This window comes from Diplodia seriata (assembly GCF_021436955.1).
Source record: "Diplodia seriata strain FDS-637 chromosome Unknown scaffold_4, whole genome shotgun sequence".
NCBI classification, from domain to species: Eukaryota; Fungi; Ascomycota; class Dothideomycetes; order Botryosphaeriales; family Botryosphaeriaceae; genus Diplodia; species Diplodia seriata.
The window spans coordinates 613875-637184 of NW_027117311.1; the positions used below are offsets into that span (position 1 = coordinate 613875).

General features: G+C 57.4%; 6 protein-coding genes across 6 annotated transcripts; 2 read left to right on the plus strand and 4 right to left on the minus strand.

Moving 5' to 3' along the window:
- Window positions 1–2561: 2561 nt before the first annotated feature.
- SLS55_004027 (uncharacterized protein) lies at window positions 2562–3905 on the minus strand (the record flags this gene model as incomplete). The annotated part of the gene is made up of 2 exons (XM_066775489.1): window positions 2562–2858; window positions 2931–3905. The coding sequence occupies 2 exons, from the start codon at window positions 3903–3905 to the stop codon at window positions 2562–2564; spliced, it is 1272 nt and encodes a 423-aa protein (XP_066633370.1).
- A 973-nt stretch (window positions 3906–4878) lies between these two features.
- Window positions 4879–6103, plus strand: SLS55_004028 (uncharacterized protein; the record flags this gene model as incomplete). Its single annotated transcript, XM_066775490.1, has 2 exons — window positions 4879–5000; window positions 5074–6103. 2 exons carry the CDS (start codon window positions 4879–4881, stop codon window positions 6101–6103), a joined length of 1152 nt encoding a protein of 383 aa, XP_066633371.1.
- Window positions 6104–7289: 1186 nt separating this feature from the next.
- On the minus strand, window positions 7290–8559 carry SLS55_004029 (uncharacterized protein; the record flags this gene model as incomplete). The annotated part of the gene is made up of 2 exons (XM_066775491.1): window positions 7290–8205; window positions 8453–8559. The coding sequence occupies 2 exons, from the start codon at window positions 8557–8559 to the stop codon at window positions 7290–7292; spliced, it is 1023 nt and encodes a 340-aa protein (XP_066633372.1).
- A 1052-nt stretch (window positions 8560–9611) lies between these two features.
- On the minus strand, window positions 9612–11009 carry SLS55_004030 (uncharacterized protein; the record flags this gene model as incomplete). The annotated part of the gene is made up of 1 exon (XM_066775492.1): window positions 9612–11009. One exon carries the CDS (start codon window positions 11007–11009, stop codon window positions 9612–9614), a length of 1398 nt encoding a protein of 465 aa, XP_066633373.1.
- Window positions 11010–12023: 1014 nt separating this feature from the next.
- Window positions 12024–13893, plus strand: SLS55_004031 (uncharacterized protein; the record flags this gene model as incomplete). The annotated part of the gene is made up of 4 exons (XM_066775493.1): window positions 12024–12125; window positions 12180–12920; window positions 12958–13699; window positions 13862–13893. 4 exons carry the CDS (start codon window positions 12024–12026, stop codon window positions 13891–13893), a joined length of 1617 nt encoding a protein of 538 aa, XP_066633374.1.
- A 2842-nt stretch (window positions 13894–16735) lies between these two features.
- Window positions 16736–17860, minus strand: SLS55_004032 (uncharacterized protein; the record flags this gene model as incomplete). Its single annotated transcript, XM_066775494.1, has 1 exon — window positions 16736–17860. One exon carries the CDS (start codon window positions 17858–17860, stop codon window positions 16736–16738), a length of 1125 nt encoding a protein of 374 aa, XP_066633375.1.
- Between the last annotated feature and the right edge of the window lie 5450 nt (window positions 17861–23310).

The following is a 23310-nucleotide window of genomic DNA, read 5'->3' on the forward strand; positions in this document are numbered from 1 at the left end:
ATCATTGTATGTGGAAGCATTCGATCGCAGGCAGACTGAAATCGTTACCAATTGGCCATCCACGTGTGAAACTATTTTCGAAGATCAGGACCTAGGAATAATCCCATGGCTGTCGAAGGGTGAAGGCGTGTATTGGATTCACGGCAAACCGGGCAGCGGAAAATCAACGCTCGTGAAGTATATTTTCGAGCGTGACGACACACACCAACTTCTACATCAGTGGAGCGGCTCTGGCACCCTCGTTACAGCTGGATTCTTCTTCTACTACCGAGGTTCAAGAATCCAAAAGTCTTTCGATGGCCTCGTGAGGAGCATCCTACACCAGATCCTATCCCAGGCTCCTGAGCTCTGCGACGAGATACCACGGCGCTGCATCCTCAGTGGGAATAATTCGAACATTGAATGGACATTTGGGAACATCCAAACTGCTCTGGATACAGTTCTGAGACAGCAGCGCCATAAACTGCACATGTGTCTATTCATTGATGCACTAGATGAGTTCGATGGCTCCCTCGAAACGATCTCGGAATTCATCCAGGGCATGATCGCTCCAAAATCTGGCAAAAGCCTTTCCGCCAAAGTTTTCTTCTCAAGTCGTCCTCGAACTGTCTTGTTCAATCGTTTCTCACACTTTTCCAACATTCAGCTCCAAGATTACACCAAAAAAGACATTGAACGCTACACCATTGGAAGATTCCAACAGTGCCCTGGAATCATTGGCCAGATGGAAACATCGCAGGAAGCGCGGCAGACATTCATCGGTATTGTTGAGCAAATTGTCCAAAGGGCTGATGGAGTATTCCTTTGGGTTCGGCTCGTTCTGGATAGTATCACCGAATCACTCGTGGATCGGGGCAACTACGCAGCGGCGGATGTGATGCGGCTCCTCCAAGAACTTCCTTCCGAACTGGGTGACTTCTACGCTTCTATCGTCCAACGGATTCCAGAGACCTTCCGCTGGTCTGCCTATCTTATTTTGGATGCAATTCTCAAAGCCTTCGAGGAACCTTTATTGGGGGAACTCTACCAGATTTTCGAGATGCGGGAGTGCCAAACAATGCAAGAATGCGAAAGTCGACAAACCAACGCAGACGGGTTCAATCGCTTCTGTACCTGGCTTAGCGAGCAGTGCGGAGGACTCATTGAGTTGCAAGTGCCGTTCCGGAAGTATGACAGGGCTCGACTGATGCATGAGACTGTTCGGGGATTTCTGGACCAGCCTGCGTTTCAGGAGCTCATCGTTGGGAGAGAAGCCCTCTTTCGGTCGCAGAACGGTTACACCGAACTCGCAAAGCTATGTTATGCTGATTTCATGATCTCAAGAAACCGGGACATGGAATTCCAAATGCGTTGTGCAGCAGCTTACCACTATCTCGCCGAGATCACTACTGGTTCATGCCAACTTCGATTTATTGATTCGCTGCGTGAAAAGCATATGGAAACAAATGCAGATCTACCCAAGGATCCGCTAACTTACGCTGTCGCCCGTGGTCTTTTTCTCTACACACAAACGGCATTAAGCAGACTTCGGGAACACGAACTCTACGCAAACAACGCTCTGCTCCATGCGGCTTGCCATGGCGCTAACGAATGTGCCAAAAAACCGGTTCTAGGTTATAGTGGGGCCTGGCCTGAAGTGTACAAGCCTAATTACGTTCAGATCATAGAGCTTGTAATTGATAAAGGGCTCAAGGTGGCGTCACACAAGAACATCCAACCACTCATACACCTCCTGGCTCCTAATTCTGACGTCCAAGAAATTACTGAATTCGCTACGTCACAAGACTTCCTGCAAATATCTCGGTTACTCCTCACCAACGGAGAGGATCCGAATGCAACCTCTGATTGGCCTTTTTGGAACAGGAATCCCCTGAGCGTCAAACCTCTACATTTGTCCTGTGGCGTCCTAACTGAAACTCTACTGCACTACGGTGCCGACGTCAACGGGAGAGATTGGAAAGAAAGGACACCTATCGACGTGTTGATGAGGAGAATACCACGGTTAGTGGAGTTCAGGATGTTAGGGCATTTTCCATTCATGGCAAACGCTATCGATATGCTGGCAGAGAACGGAGGTCTCATCACCAAGGCAGGATTGAAGCTATTTCCTGAGTGCTGCAGGATCTATTCCAGGCTGGAACGAGACCCACAGATCCTGAAGACCATCCTGAATGATTCATTGGAGAAAGGGTTCATATCTGCCTGGGATCGCTGCCTTGTATCAATCGAGGTAGGCATTGGGAAGGCCAAGAGGAAACAACGTCGAAAAACAACATCTTTAACATTTTCTCCCTACAGAGATTACTGTTGACGATTGCTACATCCTTCTTTGGTCTGTACTTTCTGCATGTTTAGCTATCCATTATGCTATATCAATTCCATTGGCAAAATCAGCGATTGAAACAAACTCCACGAATAAGAATCCATTAACATTCATCTGGGTATGAGAAAAATCTGCAAGCTACAGCTCCCGCTTTCACCAAGCCCGCAATACACACATCTACCCCTTCGAATCCCCAACTCGCATTAAATCACCACCCTTTTCACGAAACACCATACATCTACATCTCCTTGTTCTTCCAGCTGCTCTCCTTCTTCCACTTAGTGCCATCCACCAACGGCGGGCCCATGTTGGTGAAGTACTCCCGGCCCTTGATCAACCACACCATGAAGCTGGGCAGCTTCCAGCCGAATATGGAGCCGACGCCCTTGCTCTGGCCGATGGGGACGAGCTGCGTCTCCTTCAGGTTGGGCTTGTACTCGCGGTCGGCGCCCTTGGCCTTGGCGTCCAGCTTCTCGCCGCCGGACTCGGCGAAGGCGTGGAGGTCGCGGGAGAGGTTGGTCATGACGACGGGAGTCTGTCGGGAATCCAATTAGTAAAAAAAAAAAAAAAATATATATAACAAATGGAGGGGGTGTGATATGCATACCGAAGTGTCCAAGTCCATGATGCCGCCGCGGGAGTAGGTGCCGACGTCGCCCAGCGCGAAGACACGCGGGCCGGCCTCGTCGACGCGGAGCGTAGTCGCGTTGGTCTGGAGGTAGCCCCTCTCGTTGAGGAGGTGCTTGGGCACGAACTCGGTGTTGGGCGCGACGCCAGTCGCGGCGATGTACATATCGACGGTCAAAACCTCGCCGGTGCTCAGGGTAACCGTCGTCGTGCCGTCCTTGTTCTCCTCGGTGCTCTCGACGCGCGCGTTCTTCTTGACGGCGACGCCGAGGCGCGTGAGGAAGCGCTCCGCCTTCTCGGCCAGCGCGGGGCGCAGCGCGGGCAGGAGCTTGGCGTCGGCCGTCGACACGGTGATCAGGGCCTTTTGGTTCTTGGGCGGGCCCGACGAGAACCAGCCGGGGCTGCCGTTCAGGTACTCGCCGATCTCGCCCGCCGTCTCGACGCCCACGGGGCCGCCGCCGCCGACGAAGATGCTCTTGGCCGTCTTGATGCGGGCCTCGGCGGCCTTGAGCGCGTCCTTTGTCTCCTCGGAGCTGCCGTGCTGCAGGCTGAAGAGGGCGCTGGGCGAGCGGGTGCCCGTGGCCACGACCAGCGCGTGGTACGGCAGGTGCTGCTCCTTGCCATCGGATCTGATGGTGATGGTGCGGGAGGCCGTGTCCCAGTCGGCGGCGGCGCCGACGAGGAAGGTCAGCTTGCTGGAGTCGTACTGGTCGAGGCCGGGGCCGATGGGGAAGAAGTATTTGGAGGCGGGCATGAGCTGCGACGAGGCGACGGCGCGCGGGGCGGCGACGCGGAAGAAGAAATCGGTCGAGGGGCTGACGAGGTAGACATGGTACTTCTCGCCGTTGCGCGTGGGCAGGGTGGGCAGGACGTGCTTCATGATGTAGTGGGTCGCACCCAGGCCGGCCCAGGAGGCGCCCAGGACGACGATGTTGAGGTCTTTGGTGGAAGACATGGTTGCGAGGGTCAATTGCGGGTGGGAGGGGAAGGGTGAAGCGGAGGTTGAGGTTGAGATGCGGGCGAATGAGATTAAAAGAAGGAAGGTGGCTGGTGGTGAGATTGCACGTTTTGTTGCGTCGGCGGAAATGCAGGGATGTCTGGCGCGTAGGAGTTGCGGGTGGGGGAGTCCGAAGGCAGCCGCGTTGGCGCAGTTCTCGTCAGCTGGCGACCGGCAGGCCGTATGCCCATGCCCGCATCATTTTATATAGTGTTTGCCGCTTAATCTAAGAAAGAGGTAAGTTTAATGGGTGGTTGATAATTGCCCCGCGTCGCAGCAAGGGTCCAGCTGGGAGCTATGGCCAAGCACGACTCAGTTCTTACAAAGCACGCCCGGCTGCGGGACTTCAGCCTTCCGGTGGTTACAAATAGCCAGTCTGCTGCTCATTTGGCTCAGCTTCACGACCAGCGGCTGCCAGCATCGCGACACTTGCTCGGTGTATGCGTAAGCAGGCGTCGGCCGAAGAGAGCAGCAGCAGCGAGAATTCCGGGACGATGGGTTGCCCGAAACAGCCCCTGTCCGAAGGCGGAGCCGGTGGCAGCCAGGCCGATTGAAACCCGGCTCGTTTCACAGCAACCGCTTGCTTGTACTATGCTGCGCAGGAATGAGGTACAGGCCGGCCTTGCATCGCAGCGTTGAACAGCAGCAGGCGCAGCGATGCGAAAACAACCAGGTACAAACCAAGTGCGACAGTGCCACGGCGCCAGCCGCAGACGGAATGCAATCCAGAAAGTGATGAAGGCGCAACCATTCCGCCCGTGGCCCGTGCCTGCACGGATAGATCCGCAGTGCTATCTTATCAGCTTATCGCCTATCGCCGCTTGCTGACGCAAGACTCCCCGCAACTCGCGTCTGTTCCTCCCACCTTTGTAATTACTTAGCTGTTAGCAAAAATTTCCCAAGGCCTGGTCAAGCACTGAACTGTCTCAATATGGCTGCCACTGCTCCGCGAGCCGCCGTCGGCATCATCTCCATTGGTGACATGGGATTGGGGGTTGCCAAGCTTCTGCAAGCCCATCACTACGAGGTCCTTACCACAACCGTCGGTCGAAGGTAGGTTTGAACAATAAATGACGCAGACCGCTTCAACCTCGACGGGACATCTCACATTCTTGACTGCCGCTAGTCCCTCAACCCACACCCGCGCCACCTCTGCCGGCATAACCGTCCTACCATCAGACGTCGCCCTCGTAGAAAAAGCAGACTACATCCTCTCCATCGTCCCACCCCGCGACGCCGTCGCCACGGCCAACCGCATAGTCGACGCCTGGGCCATCGCCAGCAGACCCGCAGCGTCAACCAAGCCCCTCTACTTCCTCGACCTCAACGCCATCGCGCCGTCCACCGCCCGCGGCATCGACGCAGCCCTCGCATCCCGCGCCCCGGGGATCCGCTTCGTCGACGGCGGCATCATCGGCGCGCCGCCCAAGTTCTTGGGAAACGAAAGCACCTCCTCCACCAACGGCAGCGAAGCCCACCCCCAAATCGACGACGATGCAGAGGAGCTGGACCGGAGCCTCCGCGCGTGGAAGCGTCCCTCGATCCCCATCTCGGGCCCTTACTCCCTCATCAGCGACGCCACCGCCACCCCATCCGGTCCGCACCTCGCCGCCGTGCTCAACACCAAGCACCTCGCCGCCGAAATCGGTCCGGCCAGCGGGCTGAAAGCCTCGTACGTTCAAATCAGCTTTCCTTCTCCCCCTACAACACGAGCTCCAACTAACAAGCGCAACAGCTTCGCCGCGCTGACAAAAGGCTTCTACGCCCTCGCCCTGCAATCCTACACCACCGCCCACCAACTCTCCGTCCTGCCCGAGCTGCGCGCCCAGCTCGGCGCCGCCTTCCCCGCCACCCTCGCCGCCGCCGACCGCGGCGTCGTCGGCATGCAGCCCAAGGCGTACCGGTGGGAGGGCGAGATGCGCGAGATTGCCGAGACGTTCAGGACGGAAGGCGGGTGGGGCGTGGAGGAAGAAGGAGGAGAAGAAGCAGGGAAGAAAGCGATTTTCGATGGCGTGGCCGAGGTGTACAGGGTCGTGGCCGAGGAGACGGCGTTGGGGACGGACGAGGGGAGGAAGGACGGGGTGGAGGAGGTGGTGGCGGAGTTGGCGAGGGGGGTGAGGGGGGGCAAGGGAAGGGGAAAGGGAAAGGGAGAGTAGGGTGGGTGGTGATGATGGGGAAGGAGAGGAAGGGAAAATGTGGAAATCTTCTATTTTGGCTAGCTAGCGAAGGGGTGGTGGATGCGTACGGGGTAGGGGGAAGAAATCATGGAGATGTGCAGATCCAAGGGTCTTTGGGGGGTGGTTGTTGTCGTTCGCCAGGATCAAGAATAGAAGTCGTCCTCGCGTTCATCCCCTGGTAGGAGCTGGTTGGATGGGTCCGACCGCTTCGCTCTTCTTTAGCTCGAACCAAGATTGTGGCTGATGAACGGCATCCGTGCTTTTTGCTCGCTCCTCCTCACGGGCCTCTCCCGCTTGTCTGTGGCGTCGGACGCGCATCTTCAAAGCTTCGATTCGATATATTGGGGACGTTGCCATAACGGGACCTGCGGTAGATCTGACGAGGGCCATCTTTTGCATTTGGTATCCAAGAATAGCTAAGAGAGAAGATTTTCCCCTTCGAAGCGAGCGATCGCACGCCCACCGAGCCACGAGCCTCTCCACACGAGTACGGCGCGTGCGAATGCGTAAAAAAAGGAGGCTAAGGCGAAGTGGGGTCGGTGGAGACCGCATGATGTGCTAAGCTTTCTCGCCTGGCGTCGCATCCGAAGCATGGACCGTCTCCGGCTCGCTATAGCTATCTCCCCTTTTAAAATCACAGGGAGCCCCTCTCTCGGCCCCTCTTCACTCAATTCTCGGCTAGGTCTTCCGTTGGCGCCGCCATCATATTGCAATGCGTCCGTGGGACGCGCGTCGATTTGTACTGGAGGTTTGTTGGTGTGCGTCTTGAAATCTTGACTTTCCCTCTCATTGAGTTCCGAGTTTTTCCGATAACTGCTGTCGTTCGCCGGAAAACGCCTTCGCTATGCAGGAAAAAAAAAGATAGAAGAAATAGGTACAGAAGAAGAGAAAAAAAAATGGTTCCGTCAACAATGTCTAGTCAAAGGAAACCAAGCGACTACGGCTTAAATGCGTATAAGCTGCGTTGTCGGACAAAACGGGTATCGCGGGAGAAGACCAAAGTAAAGAGATCTCTGAGAATGACAACAGAAAGGTTGGTGCAAAGTCGAGGGTCGGCATGATGAGGTTAGCATGAGAAAAGGATACAGTGAAACGGATTTGCAAGGATGACACGACGCCAGTTGCAGCCCAATAGGGCACAGACTTCGAGCATTTCTCAGCCTTCTCAATACATGTTTCTATTGGCGCCTAACCGTTCCCATGGGCTACCTGTCGCCGAACGCTCAACCGGCGGTCTGGGGCCGTTGTTGAAGGGCTGGTACGGGCTCGCGGTTCCGACGCGGTCGATGGGTGGCCTGGGGGGTTGGCCGTACATCTGGTAGGGACTGGCCGTGCCGGCTCTATCGATCGGCGGCATCGGAGGCGGAGGCTGACGTTGGTACGGATCCTGGTACGCGTTGTGCATCGAAGGCTCGTAGCGCGTCGAACCCGACGGCGCGTAGCCAGTGGGTGCCTGGCTTGGCGCATAGCCCCCAACACTGCTCGCCGTGTCGTACTGCTGACCGTACGGCGCGCCGCCATGGTCATAGCCGTAGGTGTTCTGGCCGTAAGGGTCACTGGCATAGGCGTAAGGCTGGTTCTGGTCCTGGTACGGCGACGGGGAAGCGTGTCCCTGCATTCCGTAGGGCTGCTGCGGCGGACCGTTGAAATAACCGGCCTGGTCGGGTCCGCCATGGTAGTCACTCTGGTACGGGCTGGGACTGCGTATGTTGCCGATTGCGAGGCTTGCGGTTGCTGGGTGAATGGGCTGTGGCTGGATGGGCATGCCGTAGTCGGACGGCGGCGCGGGCGAGCGGGTATTGATCGGGGTGGGTCCAACACTGCTGTTCGTGGGAGACTCTCCTGGCTTCATGTCCAGCTTCTGCAGCTCCATGTCGCCCGGGTGCTCCTTCACGGGCTCCTCGAAGACCTCGACCTTGGTGCTCTTTGCCGTGTCCCAGGTGGGCATTTCGGGCAGGGCGTCCTCGTTGAATTTCTTGTCGCCATTGCCGGAGTCGAAAGTGGCGTACTGCGGCACGTTGTTGTTCTGGTTCCATCCGGGGCCGGCGTACATGGGCGGGGCAGACTGGTACTGCTGGTTGCTAGGGAAGGCCGACGGCGGCGGCGACTCGACACGACGATGGCCTTTCCGGGGTCCTGGGCAACATTTGTTGCAGCAGCTGAGGCAGCTGCAGCAGCACTCGGCGCCGCAGCATAGACAGCGGCCGCAGCACCACAGCAGCGAGAAGATGATGAGGCCGGCAACGGCGATGCCAGCAATAACGGGCCATCTGCGACTCGTATCAGCGGCGCGCGTCGCGACCACCCAATGAAGAAGCGGCAACTCACTTGCAGTAGGCCTTGGACATGCACGCATCCCACGAGCTGAACGACTCTTTGACGCCGTCAATGGTGCTGCCGATGTCTCGTCTCCCTAATGCCATGGGGGACGCCATGGTGAGTGATGGATGAGGCATGATGAGAGCAGAACGCGCAGCGTGTCTGGATCAGGCAGCGCAGCGCCAGGCTGCGGTGGTGGGAAATTGAGAGGCTGCGTTAGCCTGCGCCGGGCGAATCCGCGGGGCTCAGGGCACGAGGCTCAAGGGGGTGATAAAGAAATGCGCCGCGTAGGGCTGACGGACGCGCCGAGGGACGGCGCCTGGTGCTGCTTAGGGTGGGCGGCGGCAAGCAGGAAATTGGAGGCAAGGGAACGACAAAAAGAACGGCGTCTCGCAGCGAGTGATAAAGGGAGCGGGCGGATGTTTCGCTGCTTGCGGCTGGCCGGCAGCAAATGAAGATGAAACACTGGGGACGAACCAGCCAGAGATTGCGATCTCCCCACTCTCTTGGCCCCGAGCCCGGCGCTTCTGTGCGTCACTGGTCCCTTGCACATCAGTCCGTGGCGGCTGTGGCGGTGCGGCACCGCTGCCGAGCCGGCCCCTGTCACTCGCGGCGCTAACCATTGCCCCGCTGCCACTGCCGCCGTCGGTGGTGTTGCGCTCGAAATAAAATGAGGCTTCGTGCCTGCTGCCGCTGCTGACAGCGTGCTAGCGCCAGGCGGGCCGGAGCGCATCCGTCTGTCACGAAATTCGGCACCTCTGATCGGCACCAGACGTCATGTTCCCACGGCCTCGAGGCATAGTGGGTTACAAGACGCCGATTCTTGTCGAGCTCGTTCCCACACGAGACTTCGCACCCGCTTCCATCAACAGCCGAAGCCTCACTTTGTTGATAAGCAGACTTCAGTGCCTCGCAGCTTACGAAAGGGTAGATTCTTCTGTAACCCGTGGTGCACGGCTTCCTATTCTAGTCGACTGTACCCACCGCACATCACGATTGGCACCGGCCGTGCTCTCCTCCGCATGCACAGCCATAAGCACCTTCCACTTCCTCGTGGAACGCAAGATTCGCTTTCATATTACGAGAAATTGCATGCACCTGCGCGAGTAGCTGTATTTCTCCAAATCACATCTACGCCTGAGCCCGTCTTCGTCTATATCTCGTGACTTCATGCCTTGACCGACCTCCCCCTAACATAGACCTTCGCAATGTTCCGGTCGTCTCCTGTCATGAGGAACTTCTCGAACACCGTCGCCAGGTCGTCCTCGTCCTCGATGGGCGTGATGATGCCCGCGCCCGCTCCCATGGTGTGGACTTCCAACGCGTCGAACTCCTTTCCCTCGGCGAAGTTGCCAACCTTGTTGCCGAGACCGCAGACCTGAGCACCGCCCAGCGTGGCCAGGAAGAAGGTCTCGTTGAGGGACAGTGCCGGATCGGCGCCGTCGGTGGCGACCTCGCGGGCCTTTGACACGATGAAGGCCTGGCGCATGGCATCGAGGATGGACGACGAGAACCCGCCGCCGCTGTCAGTGCCCAGGCCCACCTTGATGCCGTGGCGCAGGTACTGGCGGATCGGTGCTGCCATGAAGCCGCCGATGGTCGTGTTCGAGATGGGACAATGCGCCACGCCGCAGCCCAATTCGGCGATCTTCTCGACCTCGTAGTCCTCGAGGTAGATGCAGTGGGCAAGAATGGAGCGGGAGTTGAGCAGACCAAATTTCTCGTACAGGTCTGCTTCGTTGCTGAACTCGTGATACAGGGTCTTGGTGAGGGCGATTTCATCCTCGGCTTCGTTGAAATGCGTCTGGATGGGGAGCTCGGGGTTGGCTTCGGCGAGGTCGCCAAGGCCGGTCAGGAGCTCTCTGTCGCAGGAGATGGCGAAGCGCGGAGTCAGAGCCGGTGTGACAAGCTTGTGGGCGGGGTCGATGGCGCGGACGTGGGCGACGAAGTCCTTGGTGGCCTGCAGCGATTCCTGGGCGCTGGCGGCGCAGCAGTAGTCGGGCGCGTTCTGGTTCATGTCGCATTTGCCAACCAAGGCGCGCTGGCCCTTCTCCAGGCACAGGTCGGCCAGGATCTTGGTTGCGTCGGCGTGCAAGCTGCCGTAGTACGAGGCTGTCGTGATGCCCTGGCGCAGGAAGCCGTCGACGCAGCCCGAGTAGGTCTTGCGGGCGTAGGCCGGGTCGGCGAACTTGGCCTCATGCGGAAAGGTGATCTGGTTGAGCCAGTCGAGAAGCTGCAGGCCGCGGCCGGTGCCACGTTGCGCCCACTGGGGGGCGTGGTTGTGCGTGTCGACAAAGCCGGGGATCAGGAACTGGCCGCGCTCGAGGTAGCGGATGCGCGACGAGCCGGCGCCGGTGCCGTACTCGGCGATGAGGGCGGCAACCTGGGCCTTCTCGACATGCTCGCGGAACAGGGCAATGCGGCCGTCGGGGCCGACCAGCAGCAGGCCCTTGTGGCAGATCTGGACCTCGGTGGGGGTGATGGAGTGGATGATGGGCCCGAAGAAAGCTTGCTCGACGCGCAGGTCGCGCGCCGACACGTGCTGGCCGGATTCGTCGTCGGCCATGGCGGATTCCGAGCTCTTCCCTGTAGACTGTTGCAATTGGTGCGCGGACACGAGACCCTGATGTCTAGCAGGATGGTGTTGAGCAGTGGAGGGGCACCCCTGAGCGCGGCGTGAATGCGGCGGCCTCCACTTTTCGGCGGGGATGCCAGGCCGATCGCCCACGGGAAACGCTCGTCGTCTCGAAATCTATTTTCAACTTCTGCTGTGTACAATTTCTGGTTCCTGATCCCGCCGCCGCCCACGCCTCGTCTGGACGACCCAGAACGAAAGGCTTGCGGCGTGGTTTGAACGGGATGATGAGGATGAGCTGCCGGCCACGAATTCCGACCGGCTGCGGTTACCCCACGTAGGCTCCGGACAGATGCGGGCTGGACTACTTTTACTGGACCTTGCGCCGTTCGCGGGCTACCATGACTAGCGCTTGCTTTATTGCTACCATCAGCCATCTGGTGTAAGCTGTCCAGTAGTGCTTCTCTCCAAGGTTGTTAGCAAGCTGCGGCATGCGAGCATTACCTAATGAGCCGCACAATCCCGCCGTCTTGTGATGCAGGGCTGCAACCAGTGTCCCGGCAAGTGCTTGACCCTCTGACATGGGCTGAGAAGCAGGTCCGCGTCCGCCGGTGGAGGCCTGGGACGGCGATTGCGGAGCACTGGATGATAGGCGCGTCGCGGGGCATTGCGTCATTGCTCTCAGCCGACGTCAAGCGAGACGTGTGGCCGGGCAGGTGGCAGGTCACAAGTCTTCGGATCTGATCGAGGTTCGTTTTTCTCCTTCTCTAGACCCAGCCTCGCTCGCGGCCTTCTACGCGCTTGCCGTCATGGCCCCAGCGATTGGCTGTTGTGTTCCCCACCCTGTCGCACCTGCCATGTTTCCGCTGCTGCGCTATCGTGATGACTTCGCTTCGTTCCCCGATGCCCCCTTCATTCCTCCTCTTATCCTCTGACCCTGCCCATGATCTGAGCATCAATCTCTCCAACCCATCTCCATTGGCCTTCCCCCGCCCCTAAGCAACCATGTCGTACCTGTGGTCGCGGCTCAAGTCGCTGAGCCACAGCAAGCAAGCTCAAGTCGTGCTCTTTTCTTCCACCGCCATTGCATTGTACGGCTATGACCAGGTATGAGCTTGTGTTCCTTGTCGTCAATCGGCACTGTTCGTGCTGACTCTCAAGGGTATGATGTCCCTGATCAATACCAACAATGACTACCTCTCTCGCATGCGCATATCTGGTGATTCTCCTCTCGTTGGCATCATTGTCTCTGTCTACTACCTGGGATGCTCCGTCGGCGCCGTCTTCTTCTCGTGGTTTGCCGATCAATTCGGCCGCAAGCGCGCCATCTTCATGTGTCTAGCAACCGCCAGCTTAGGAAACTTCATCATGTTCATCGCCGGTCTCGGGGGCATGAGCAAGGCGCTAGCAGTCATGTTACTCGGACGTGTGATCATGGGTCTTGGCGTTGGCGGCATCGACAGCGTGATACCTGTCTACAGCGCTGAACTGGCCGAGACCGAGAAGAGAGGAAGAGCCATGGGCCAGGAATTCCAGATGAACATCTTCGGCTTATGCATGGCATTCGGCATCAACTTGGTCGTGACCGTCGTCTTGGGCAAGGAGAATCAATGGGCTTGGCGCATTCCCATTATCGTTATGCAAGCCTATCCCGTCCTCCTTCTCGCATGCATCGAGCTGCTACCCGAAAGCCCCAGATACTACATTTACCATGGGAGGGATGAGGACGCCAGGAGGGCTTGTCATGAAATTGACCCCAAAGACGGCGAGAAGAAGTTTGAAGACTTGAAAGAGAGCCACGAGCGGGAAGCAGACCAGCCGGTATCCTACTTCAACATGATCACACCCGGTCATGCGCAATTCCACCCAACCATGGTCACCATCATGTGTCAAATCAACCAGGTAAGGCAGCGCAAGTCCTTTTTTTTTTTTTTTTTAGGTTGGAGATGTGCTCAGATCTAACGATGCGCAGGCCCTTACTGGCTATGGAGCCGTATCCGTCTACGGTCCTCAAATCTTCGAGCTGCTTGGATTCGGTGTCCGAAACGCCGAATATCTGACAATGGGCAACTACACGTCCTACTTGTTCCTCATGACTTTCGCCTGGCTTCTCATCGATGCCGTTGGCAGGCGCAAACTCTTGCTCGGCGGTAGCATAGTTTTGACTTCCTGCTTCCTTCTCCTTGCCATCTTCGGAGGCCTAGCCATGAACTCTCAGGGGAAATCAGCCTCTCTTGATGTTCCTACCATTGCTTTTTCCATCCCAGGCATCGTTACACTTTACGTGGCAACGGGCGCCTTTGGTATTGGATGGCTGGCTACTGTCTGGGTAACTACCTTCCTTTCTCCCTACACCCCGGTAGACAGAATCATGACTGACCGTATTACGCTGCAGTTGATACCCACTGAGATCTACCCCACAACCGCTCGCGCACAAGCTGCCGCCATCAGCGTCATCATCTGGGGTCTTGCCAATTTCACCATTACGCTCCTGACCCCCATCATGTTCAACAATCTGCGTTACTGGCTCTTCCTTGTCTTCGCCGCTTCCAACGGTATTGCCGGCCTGTGGACGTGGGCGTACCTCCCAGAGAGCGGTGGCCGGAGCTTTGAAGAGAATCAGCGATTCTTTGACGATGCGGCGAAGGAGGGCACTTGGCAAGTCAGGAAAATCGAAGGCGGTGCGTATTTGAGAATGCCATATCCCCACAGTGGAGAGGAGGAGAGGGGAGAAAGAGAGCCGCTCTTGCAGAGGGTGAGAGATCAGATTCCTTGAACAAGTAGGAGGGCCATGCAGTAGACGCCTGTCTTCATATGCTTCTGCAACGAAATGAAAAATATAGAGCTGGAGGTGTGGGAGCGAGGATGCGTGTAGGTTTGTGAAAACTCCTTTGTATGCATCTACAATCCTCAGGCGTCTTCAGAACTGCACAAGGAGGGGTTCGGTCATACCTTGCTCTACATGATCACATATATTGATGCGTAGGATACGGTTGATCTAGACTTTTAGGGGACCAAAGAGACTTTAGATACTGGCGGCTCTGCAATTGGCATTTGAAACATACTTGTTGAACAGGCATTGAATAAGAGCCCTTCCTTGCTGATGCTCATACATCTCCATTCCTTACATTCAATTGAGTATCCCTACTTGATTGATGTTGCCATTCCTACCTCGCTACTTTGGTGAGCCTGGCAGATCTAACCTTGTGCTCGTACCTTTAGATTTAACAAGATTTCATGTAAAAGACCCTCATTCTACTACCAAGACTTTACCTTGCAAGAGCTGTCAATCTCATGTTGCAAAAACGTCTCCTTCCTTACATGCCGCCCTCTGCCCGGCATAACAGGAGGTAGATGGCAAACAGCGGTCACTATCCTTGTCCTTTTTCAAAGTACGCACCTCTGATTACTGCACAACTTGCATTTCCGCAGCTTTCCATCATTACACTCTGAACTCCAGGCAAAAATACCCATTGCAGTGCATCCTCGATCCCAAGCTGTTTACTCTGCCTTTTGGCCTCCGCGGGCCTTTACGCATGAGATTTCAGCAACGTTGAAACGCCATAACACCAGACACATCGAATATCCGTGAAAATTAACGTCCCCGCTAGTCGGAGCCAGATCCCAAGGAGGGCAAGCCTAGTAAGTTGAGATACGTGGTCAATCCCATCTCCCATTGGCACCAACGCACATCGCAGAGCTAATTAGCATCACACATGAATACGAGAGGAACCCTCACTTATCAAGTACGACACCCAAAACCTGGCATGGCGGCATTATGAGTCGCATCACAGAAGAAGCCTCGACCAAATAACAAGATGCGCGTATAATCTGCTCTGATCCCCCGCCCAGCGGAGCGTCCCAGCTACCCCTCGCGACTAATGAGAATAGCAGCACGCGCATATGGGTCTGTATGTCTTTTCCGGCACGTCATTGATGCATCTCCGAAACCCTGCGTCTATCTCGTAGTAGTGCGGTTTCGGAGGAGGAGGAGAAGGGGGGGGAGAGAAATGGCAACGCGGGGCGGCGGGGGGGCGTGGCGCCGCTTGTCGTCGACGGCTAATTCGTGAAGGCTGCACTGGCCGTTCTGTTCCCGCGTCTCGCCTCACTATTCGGCACTTCCCTCCCAGGTGGCTGTGTAGGGTGAAATGGATTGTGTGTATGTGTGATTGGGGGGCCGGGTATTGGTGGCTGGCTGACTGGCTGACTGGCTGACTGGCTGGTTTGGTGCAGGGGTAGCAAGTAAGATCACAGAGGAGAGAGGGAGAGGGGGAGAGCGTGGAGAGCGTGTGAGAGTGAGAGAAAACGAGGAGGATGATAGAGGCTGAATTGATAGTACATAATGGGACTGCGCCTCGCGATTCGATCGAGGAAGGAGCCCAGTGTTCGCAGGGAGCGGAGAGAAGTCAGATGGGGATCGAGTTCAGTGTGAGACCTGCGTCATCGACGCTGCTTTTCTTTTGCTCCAAAACGCGGCTCCCATCCGTCAGGGTGTATTGAGACGGGCGCGGGGTCCAGAGCGTTGTAGAAACGGGCGAAAAGAAAAGCAGGCGGGCATGGGGTAGCAAAAGAAGACAGCGAGTAGCACCGGCACAGCAGCATGCACCATGAGAGGTTTGTCCAAGACGACAGAAAAAAGTGTAACCGGCGGCTTCATCCCGCGCCAGGCTGGTGGGAAGCATGGACTGCACTTGCCGGTACGTGGCTGGCGGTAAACATGTCTTTCGCCGACGCACCTACCCGCTTTCCTCTTTTTCGCACGCGCGCGCATCTCCCCCGCCTTGCTCATCCCCGCTCGCCGCTCGCTGGTCCCAGGGGCAGGGGTCGTTTGTGGCGCCTCGCGCCTCGTAATCGTTCGAAGCACGCGCAAATTTCAAAGTTCAGAATGAAACAGACAGTGGGCGGATCGAGGGCTGAAGGGTTGGACGGTTTGACCCCCGATATTGAATCTGGGAGTCCGACATGGCTTGAAGAACCTAATCCAAATTGGCTTCCACGAACAACCAATCAGCCCACGTCTTTACCATTTTCCTTTTACGTCCTCTTCCCGATGGCTGTTCAGCAAACCCGAGCAAACGGCGACCAGGGCAGAGGCGAGAAAAGATGTTCCCTGCAGTGCTTGGGTTGTGGGAGATGCGACAGCTGCGAGGGCAGATGGAAGGATTCCCCGTAAGGCGCACGAGGCACCGGAGCTTCATGCAGCTCGCCGCAATCCCCGTCCGAAGATATACTTCAGCAACGGCATTGTCTCGCCTCATCGCATCATTCTTGATCATTATCGAGAGCCACTACCAAACAGGGATATCGTTTCATCTAATCCTCGTCTTTCTCCTTTCCCGCAGGGATTGCAATCCGTCTTCGATTGGCAATACACTGTGGCGCAGGGGTATCTGAAAGGGGCAACATGCTGTACACTGGAGCCCGCAAAATCGGGAGGCCGAAACTAACAAACAAGATGGGGGAAGAGTCAACAAACTAATGAGGCTGTGTTCCAGAATGCCGCAAGAAGCCGTCCAGCAGTCTGTCGTGTCAGGTCTGCTGGCCGGGAAATCTCTGGTGCAGGAAGCGGGAAGCAAGCAAGCAAGCCGATGCAAGATGCAAGCAGGAAAAAACATAGCAGGGGAGGCCATAATAGCACAAACAAATTGGCTGTCAGCAAGACGAGTGATCCGACAGGGAGCGGGTGCAGTGGCGACTGAGACCGCACTCGGCCCAGGCTATTGCTGCTCATCATTCTCCTCGACGTAACCCTTGACCATGGCCAGGAACCGCTCGCGATATTCATCCGGGGTAGTCGTGATGCTCATAGGTCCCTTCCGAGCGAAGAAGTTGAAGCTCTTCACTAACCTCGTCATCATCTTCGGCTGCGTCTTGTGCTTTGCCCAAAAGAAATCTAGCACTACAACGCGGTACACCCACTTCCCATCGCTACTCTTCGCGCCTTTTCGCCACTGGCTAGTCTTTGCCTGCACGAAAGGTACTTCACGTTCGGGCTCCGCCGGATACCTCACCAGGAAAAGGCTGTAGTCAACGGCATTCGCGCTTCGCAGGAGCTCCGTGTCCTTTGCGAGCGCCGTCATCAGCTCTTCACGCTGTGCCGGTGTCACCCTGATCTTATCTGGGAAAGTGTCGACCAGACGCTCTTTCACCGAGTCGGGGGCCAGCTGCCCGTCGGCGATATCGCGCTCTGGGTAGAAGTAGCTGTCGGGCTTGAGGTCGTACGTTTGCCAGCGCTCCTTCTGCTTATCGTCATCTTTTCCGTAGAGCACGTTCTCCATCACCATATGATGCGCAGGGGCGGTGCCGAGAATGCTGGCGCCGATCGACGGCCCAATGGCTTCGAGAAAGTCGGTGATGCGGACGAGCAGGGAGTTCGGGAAAGCGTGCATATGCTGGATATACGGGTCGACCAGGTCGCGCGAGAAGAAGGTGTGCTCGAAGCGACGCGGCAGGCTTTTGATTAGTAACTTGGCGTTGGGTGTCGTAAAGAAGGTCGAGCCCGAATAGCCCAGATCGCCGACGGACTTGAGCGCACCACCGCGGCGGTCGGCCAGACGGAAGCTCTCGCGATACTCATCGCCATCGAGCTGCCAGATGTCCTTGCGCAGCTTGCGGAAATCGGCAGCGCGGAAGCGGGTCAAGACAAGTTGGAAGAGAGCAAAGAAGGCGAGGATGCGGGCAAGAAGGCTTGGCCGCGCGGCCGTGGCGTCGGCGTCGGAAGAGTTTTGGGGGTCGAAGATGGCGCGCAGGATGGACCTGCTGATGCGGTTTGCGCGTAGACCCATGATGAGGCAATTGTCGGGATCGATGGGCGTGGTGCGTGGTGTGCAGCGCGGCTTCATGGGCTTGCTCAACGGGCGTGCCTTGATCGGCCGGCAGGTGCGTCATAAGTGTCCGAGCTCCCAGCAGATCTCGAAGGAACGAAGGAGCCACAGAGCTGCCCTGGCCCGAGCTCCCTGCGACGCGTGAGGCACCAAGGCACCTCCACCTCCACCTCCACCTCCACGCGCGTGCCATGCAAACACCACATCTCTCCAGGCAGCCTTTGTCCACGCACGTCTGTACATGCCGTGCGATCCGTCTCCACACGCCTCGCCCGCGCTGCCCCTATCGCTTCGCCACGCTGCCGCGTCAACGCACGCGCGCGCCGTGTTCTGCTGCTCCCCACTCTGCTCTCCGCCCTCGAGCACGCGAGTCAGCCCGAGATGACTGTCTTGCCGGCGGCACAGCAGCCATTGCACGCAGAAACCACGAGCGTGAGCCATGCCGTGCTCCCTCGCGCTGGCCGCAGCCCATCCGCACGCCCGTCTCGCACTGGGGTCGCTACAAATCATACGTATCCCAGCCGCACGGTAAAGGCCTAAAAAGCAAGGAAATAAGAAGTAAGCAGCACGCGGGACGTCAACGGCCGATGCAGGGATGGTGGGATTGACAGACAGCGGCATGCTGCTTCCGCCCTGTCCGACGGCACTCGATAATAAAGGTATACGGGGCAGCTTGCTTGCATGCCCTCCCGCCAGCCCGTCGTCTTACCTGATGAGCTGTCCTCGCAGTAAGCAAGCCTCTCCGTCCACCAGCCACCAGCCCCCCGGTGGGCCGCATGCGTGAACGGTCTCTATCCTGGAACTTACCTTCCTAAGTTGTCCTGGGACGCTCCCCTTTGCAAAGACTATTCCAGCCCTTCGAAACAGGAGGCGGGGCGGTTCTAAACCTTGCGGCTCTGCCGCGCTGCTGGTGAAACGGTGTAATAGAAACAGGGTTAATAGATGAGTTCCCGTCAACCGCGGCGGCGCTATTGACAATCGAGCCGCCCTGCAGCGTACGGTAAAAGGCATGTGCGATCCCTGTCCGAACAGCACCCGCCAGCTCCAAGCAAAGGCCTGTCAGCCTCTGCCATGCGTCGGGCCAATTGCTGACTGCCCGCTTCTGCCCTCCTCCATCTTCGCCTGCAATTTTGGACGGAGAAACCGCTCGGTCGGGGCGTCCACACCTGTCGCAGCGGGCTATTTCTTTTCTTTTTCCCCCCATCTGCAACTTACGGCTCACTCGTAGGGCCAAGATGATAAGGCCATTTCTTCTTGCATACTGCTTACGCACGCCTAAAGGGATTGTTAGGGCTCGGCACTGGGGACGAATCAGGCCGGGCGAAGATGAGTAGGCACGGCGCGATGCTCGTCATGTGGGCGGGTAATCGCCGACCTGCTGCATGCCGCTGCCACGCGATGATCGGAACAGGGGTCTTCCTCCCTCCGACGCCGCTAACGAGCGTTGATCGTTTATTAGCTTTAGGGATTATGTTACGAACGAAGATTAGTCCCGCAGGTTTTCGTGTCGTGCATGCTAGCCAGCACACAGAGATGGCGGGATCTACCAGACCCCCTCTCCTTTGCGAGCCCGATCCTAGGCGATGCAGCATGATTTGCAGGTCCGCGAGAGGAAATTAAAGTTCAGCAGCTAACTTGCGACTGTGGCGGCATTTGCCTGTAGTTCCCCCAAGAATGGCTATGATATTGTCTGCAGAGGATTTCTGCTTCCATTCGTAGCGTCCCCTTTCTGCCTTGCCAGGCGGCTACCGAGAATCCGTTTTCAGTATGCCAGATGATCCCGAAGCAGCCAAGGGTCGATGCGCTAACCGACGCCCGGGGGATAATGTGTACTCTTCAGATTTAAACAGGACCGACGGCGGGGATTTGAGTAGTACAACGGCTTAACGCGTAAGCGAGCGAACCCGCTTGGTAGCGTGGCACCGGTGCTCGGCATGAATTAGCTGCCGTTTGGGCGTGGGGAAAGGTAGTCGATATGCCTGTTTGACACTTCGGTGACATCTTTCTTTGTCCTGCGCATCCGCTGACGCAAAGGATATGTCGTGACGCGACGAAGTAGCAGGCTGAGTGGCGGGCAGTGGAGCTTGGTCAACCATAGGCCTCGGCCGTTCGGTCTTGGAGGGAGGCACAGCGCAACGTGATACCGCACAAGTTGCTTGTAACGATGGGAAGGCCATGCATGGTGTGCTTTGCTTCAGAGAGCAAGAGGAAAATCCGGGAGGCAGGAAGCTAAGGCTGGTAAGCGCCCGTGTACGATGCTGCCGTTGCTTGACCGGTCGTGGCTCCTGCTGGTTTGTAAGAAACTGCTGCCCAACCAAAGCGTGAAGATAATGTCCACACAAGTCTAGGTATATTTGGATGGCCGATTCTCATAGCATGATCACAATTGCTCGCTCAACGTTGTATGCTCTTCGTCTCAACGTTTCAGAGGGAGCTACATGTCCGACTCAATGCTCATCATCGAACAGTTGCGGGGAATGCTTCCACCACAATCCAGAATTGACGGACGGCCAGAGGAGCACAGCATGTTGATGCAAAGCCGCCACGTGCCTAAGCTTAATCAAAGGCAGGGCGAATTTTTTAGAGCCGGACATCGAAAGACCCCATCTGTTTGGTCCACGCTACGCGATCCGAATCGGAATATCATGACACAGCCCTGGTGTACATGGATATGAGAGGGAACAGCATGTCCTTGGTTCCGGACACTGAGCGTAGTGCGCTGTCTAGCTGTGAGCTTTGAGGGACCATGACCCAACCTTTTGCGGCACAAGCACCGTTATGGTGTAAGCCCCATCGAAGCGGTGTGAGCCAAGGACACACGTAGCTGCCGTCTCTGCGGATGCTTGCATGAGCAATCTCGAGGGACAGAGAAAGGCTGAGACAGATCAACTAAGAGCTTGTAGCAAGCGACATCGTACAGTGTGGCGATAAATGAATTACCTAAGATACCACCATCGGGCAAAAGCCACCCTGCTGTCGAGAGGTGTGGGCATCAGGCTTGGAAACAATTGCCGTGCAGACTGGTGAATCTGGCAGTGGCAGCGCTGACCAACACTATCGATCTCAATTGAGGTCAAAGTCCGTTGGGTTGGCCACTCCAACTTCCACTTCGATTGCTTGCAAGAGAAAGCCAAGGAATCCAAGTGTCAACGGCGCGTCATTGATAGCTCGTACTCATCGCTTGAACAGAGAGTGGGCGATCTGGTTAGAAATAGAGTAGCAGGCAGGTTTTTTTTTTTTTTTCGTTTTGACGATGACGGATTTGTCATTACATCAGATCAGTTTTGCGAAGGCTTGCTCCCGCTGCTGTTAGGTTTGGCAATTGGTCCGAAGCACCAGACTTCGCCATGGCTGAGATAAAGCAGGCTCTTCTGCTAATGGCAGGATCGCCATCGATAGTCCGAGACAGAAAGAGAGTTCTGAAGTGTGGCGCTCAAAAGCAGATTCGAATCAGCCATGACGAGGGCGGACGGCTGCAAAAATAAATTTCGAGGCTAAGAAAGCCTTGAGATGATGCGCCCCGATGTTCCATTCCGATGTGATAGCGCCACCCACGCTGAGACATGCTGTTCGAGGAGTTCCAGAAGCCACAAGCCAGCCTTATGGAAACCTTTCCCTGAGACCGGGTCCGTGTCAGCTAGTATGGCAAGAGCTGAGTCTCTCACCATGGAGAAAAGCAACATGGCAGCTCAGAATGGCCGAGATTGCCAAGAACCAAGAAAAAATTGCAGTAGGGATAGAGGTCTCCGTAATGCACCACGAGTCCCCTGCGGCAAGGAACTGCAACAAAGAGATTTTTTCTCAGGCCAGACTGATGCCACGCAGGCGATTAGCGAAGGATTGGGTCTTAGATTGCACCGGGATCGGGGAATGCGGGAAGCCAGGGAACGAGGAGGGCGCTCACGCGAGGCGCTTCCTTTTGGTATTGCACATGGCGCATATTCAAGCGCCCTTCGCGTGCAGAGCTAATCCCCACTTAGGCGCAGAGGAGCGTGATTTCCTCTTCGAGCCAATGGCGCAGCTATGCATGGCTGCGGACCAAGAGGGTCTCGTGTCGGAGCTCGGTGCCTTCAGTTCGCCGTTGCGAGCTATTGCCGGCGGGCTGCGGGGCTCTGGAGGAGTGTGCATCGAAGACGAGGGTGCAGATGCACGCCATGGCAGGGCGATGGCCAACGTTTGCTCGCAGGCGCCATGGGATGCTGTGTACGGGATCGGACAGGCTACCGCAGCGATGGGTTGCCACGCGAGATTTGCCATCGAGCCGGGATGTTGACCGGTGGACCAGGTCGCTGGGACAGGATGGGCCGCAAATGGCGGTGTACAGAAGGAGCAGCTGCAAAGGACGGGTCGGTTTGGGGAAGGGTTGTGGGTTTGCGCTCCCGGTGTAACAGTTCGTCGTTGTTGAGGGAGAAAGCGACGCATCACATCAGGCGGGCCAGAGAGCAGTTGGCCATGCGGCAGGAATGACGTCCGGGCGGCGGGGAAGCGTTGCCTGACAACGTGGCTGTCTGGGATGGATATTGCGGTGCAGTGCTCTGGCGGGGGGCGGTTTCACCAGCAACGCTCGCTGCTGGGTGTTGATTGCGCGGAGAGCCCTACGGCGCGCCGGGGGCCAGCGGAGGCAGCCGATTGGGAAGGGCGCGGGCGCGGTGGAGACTTGGCTGAGCAGCGCAGGAGGCTGCTGCGTCGTCTCAGCGAGGCCCGGATTTCCCGGGGCGGCGGTGGTACAGGACACGCTTCGTGATGCCACACTTTGTTTGCGGAAGAATGGGCGTCATCTTACTGGTGCGACGGGGCAAGAATGCGGCAGGCGCGGCCGATTGAGGACGAGGGGTCGCGGCCGTTGCTGAAAGGAGCACGGTGGAAGTGCAGGCGGTTGCGGTGGCGGAGGGAAGCGCGTCCAGAAAATTGCGGTTGGCGACGTGCGTGCCGCGCGTGGGCAGCCCGTGAGCGCCGGCCAGGGCCGTCCTTGCAGCCCCACAGGCAGCCCCAAGCCGCTTGCGAGAGCCCCTGCGAGCCCCCTGCGAACCCCATGCCCTCCACCCACGCCGCGCCCACGCCCACGCCCCAGATCGATCACCACGCCCGCACCCGCACTCCGGCCCGCGGCCCACCGTGCACGCCTCGCCGCCGCAGCGCCCTGTCCGCCGTCTCGCCCGCGCTGGCCGCGCCCCAGCCGCGACCGAGTGGGCCCGGCCGAGTCCAGCTGCGCGACGGCGACTCGTCGGATCGGCTGCCGGGATGGTGACGGGCATGCTGGCCTGGTGGTAGGGGCAGGGTTGTTTGCAGTGAGGTGCAGAGGGTCGCGTCGTACAAGACCGTGAACCCTGGACGGGCGTTTCCACAGCCCAGACATGGCTTGTGGCCTCGCAGCGCCTCCTATCATTGTCAAGCATGCAGCTCTATCGTCGAGAGCGACGTCGCCAGCGCGCATTCCGGATACGGACTTCTCACCCATCGTCGTGTGT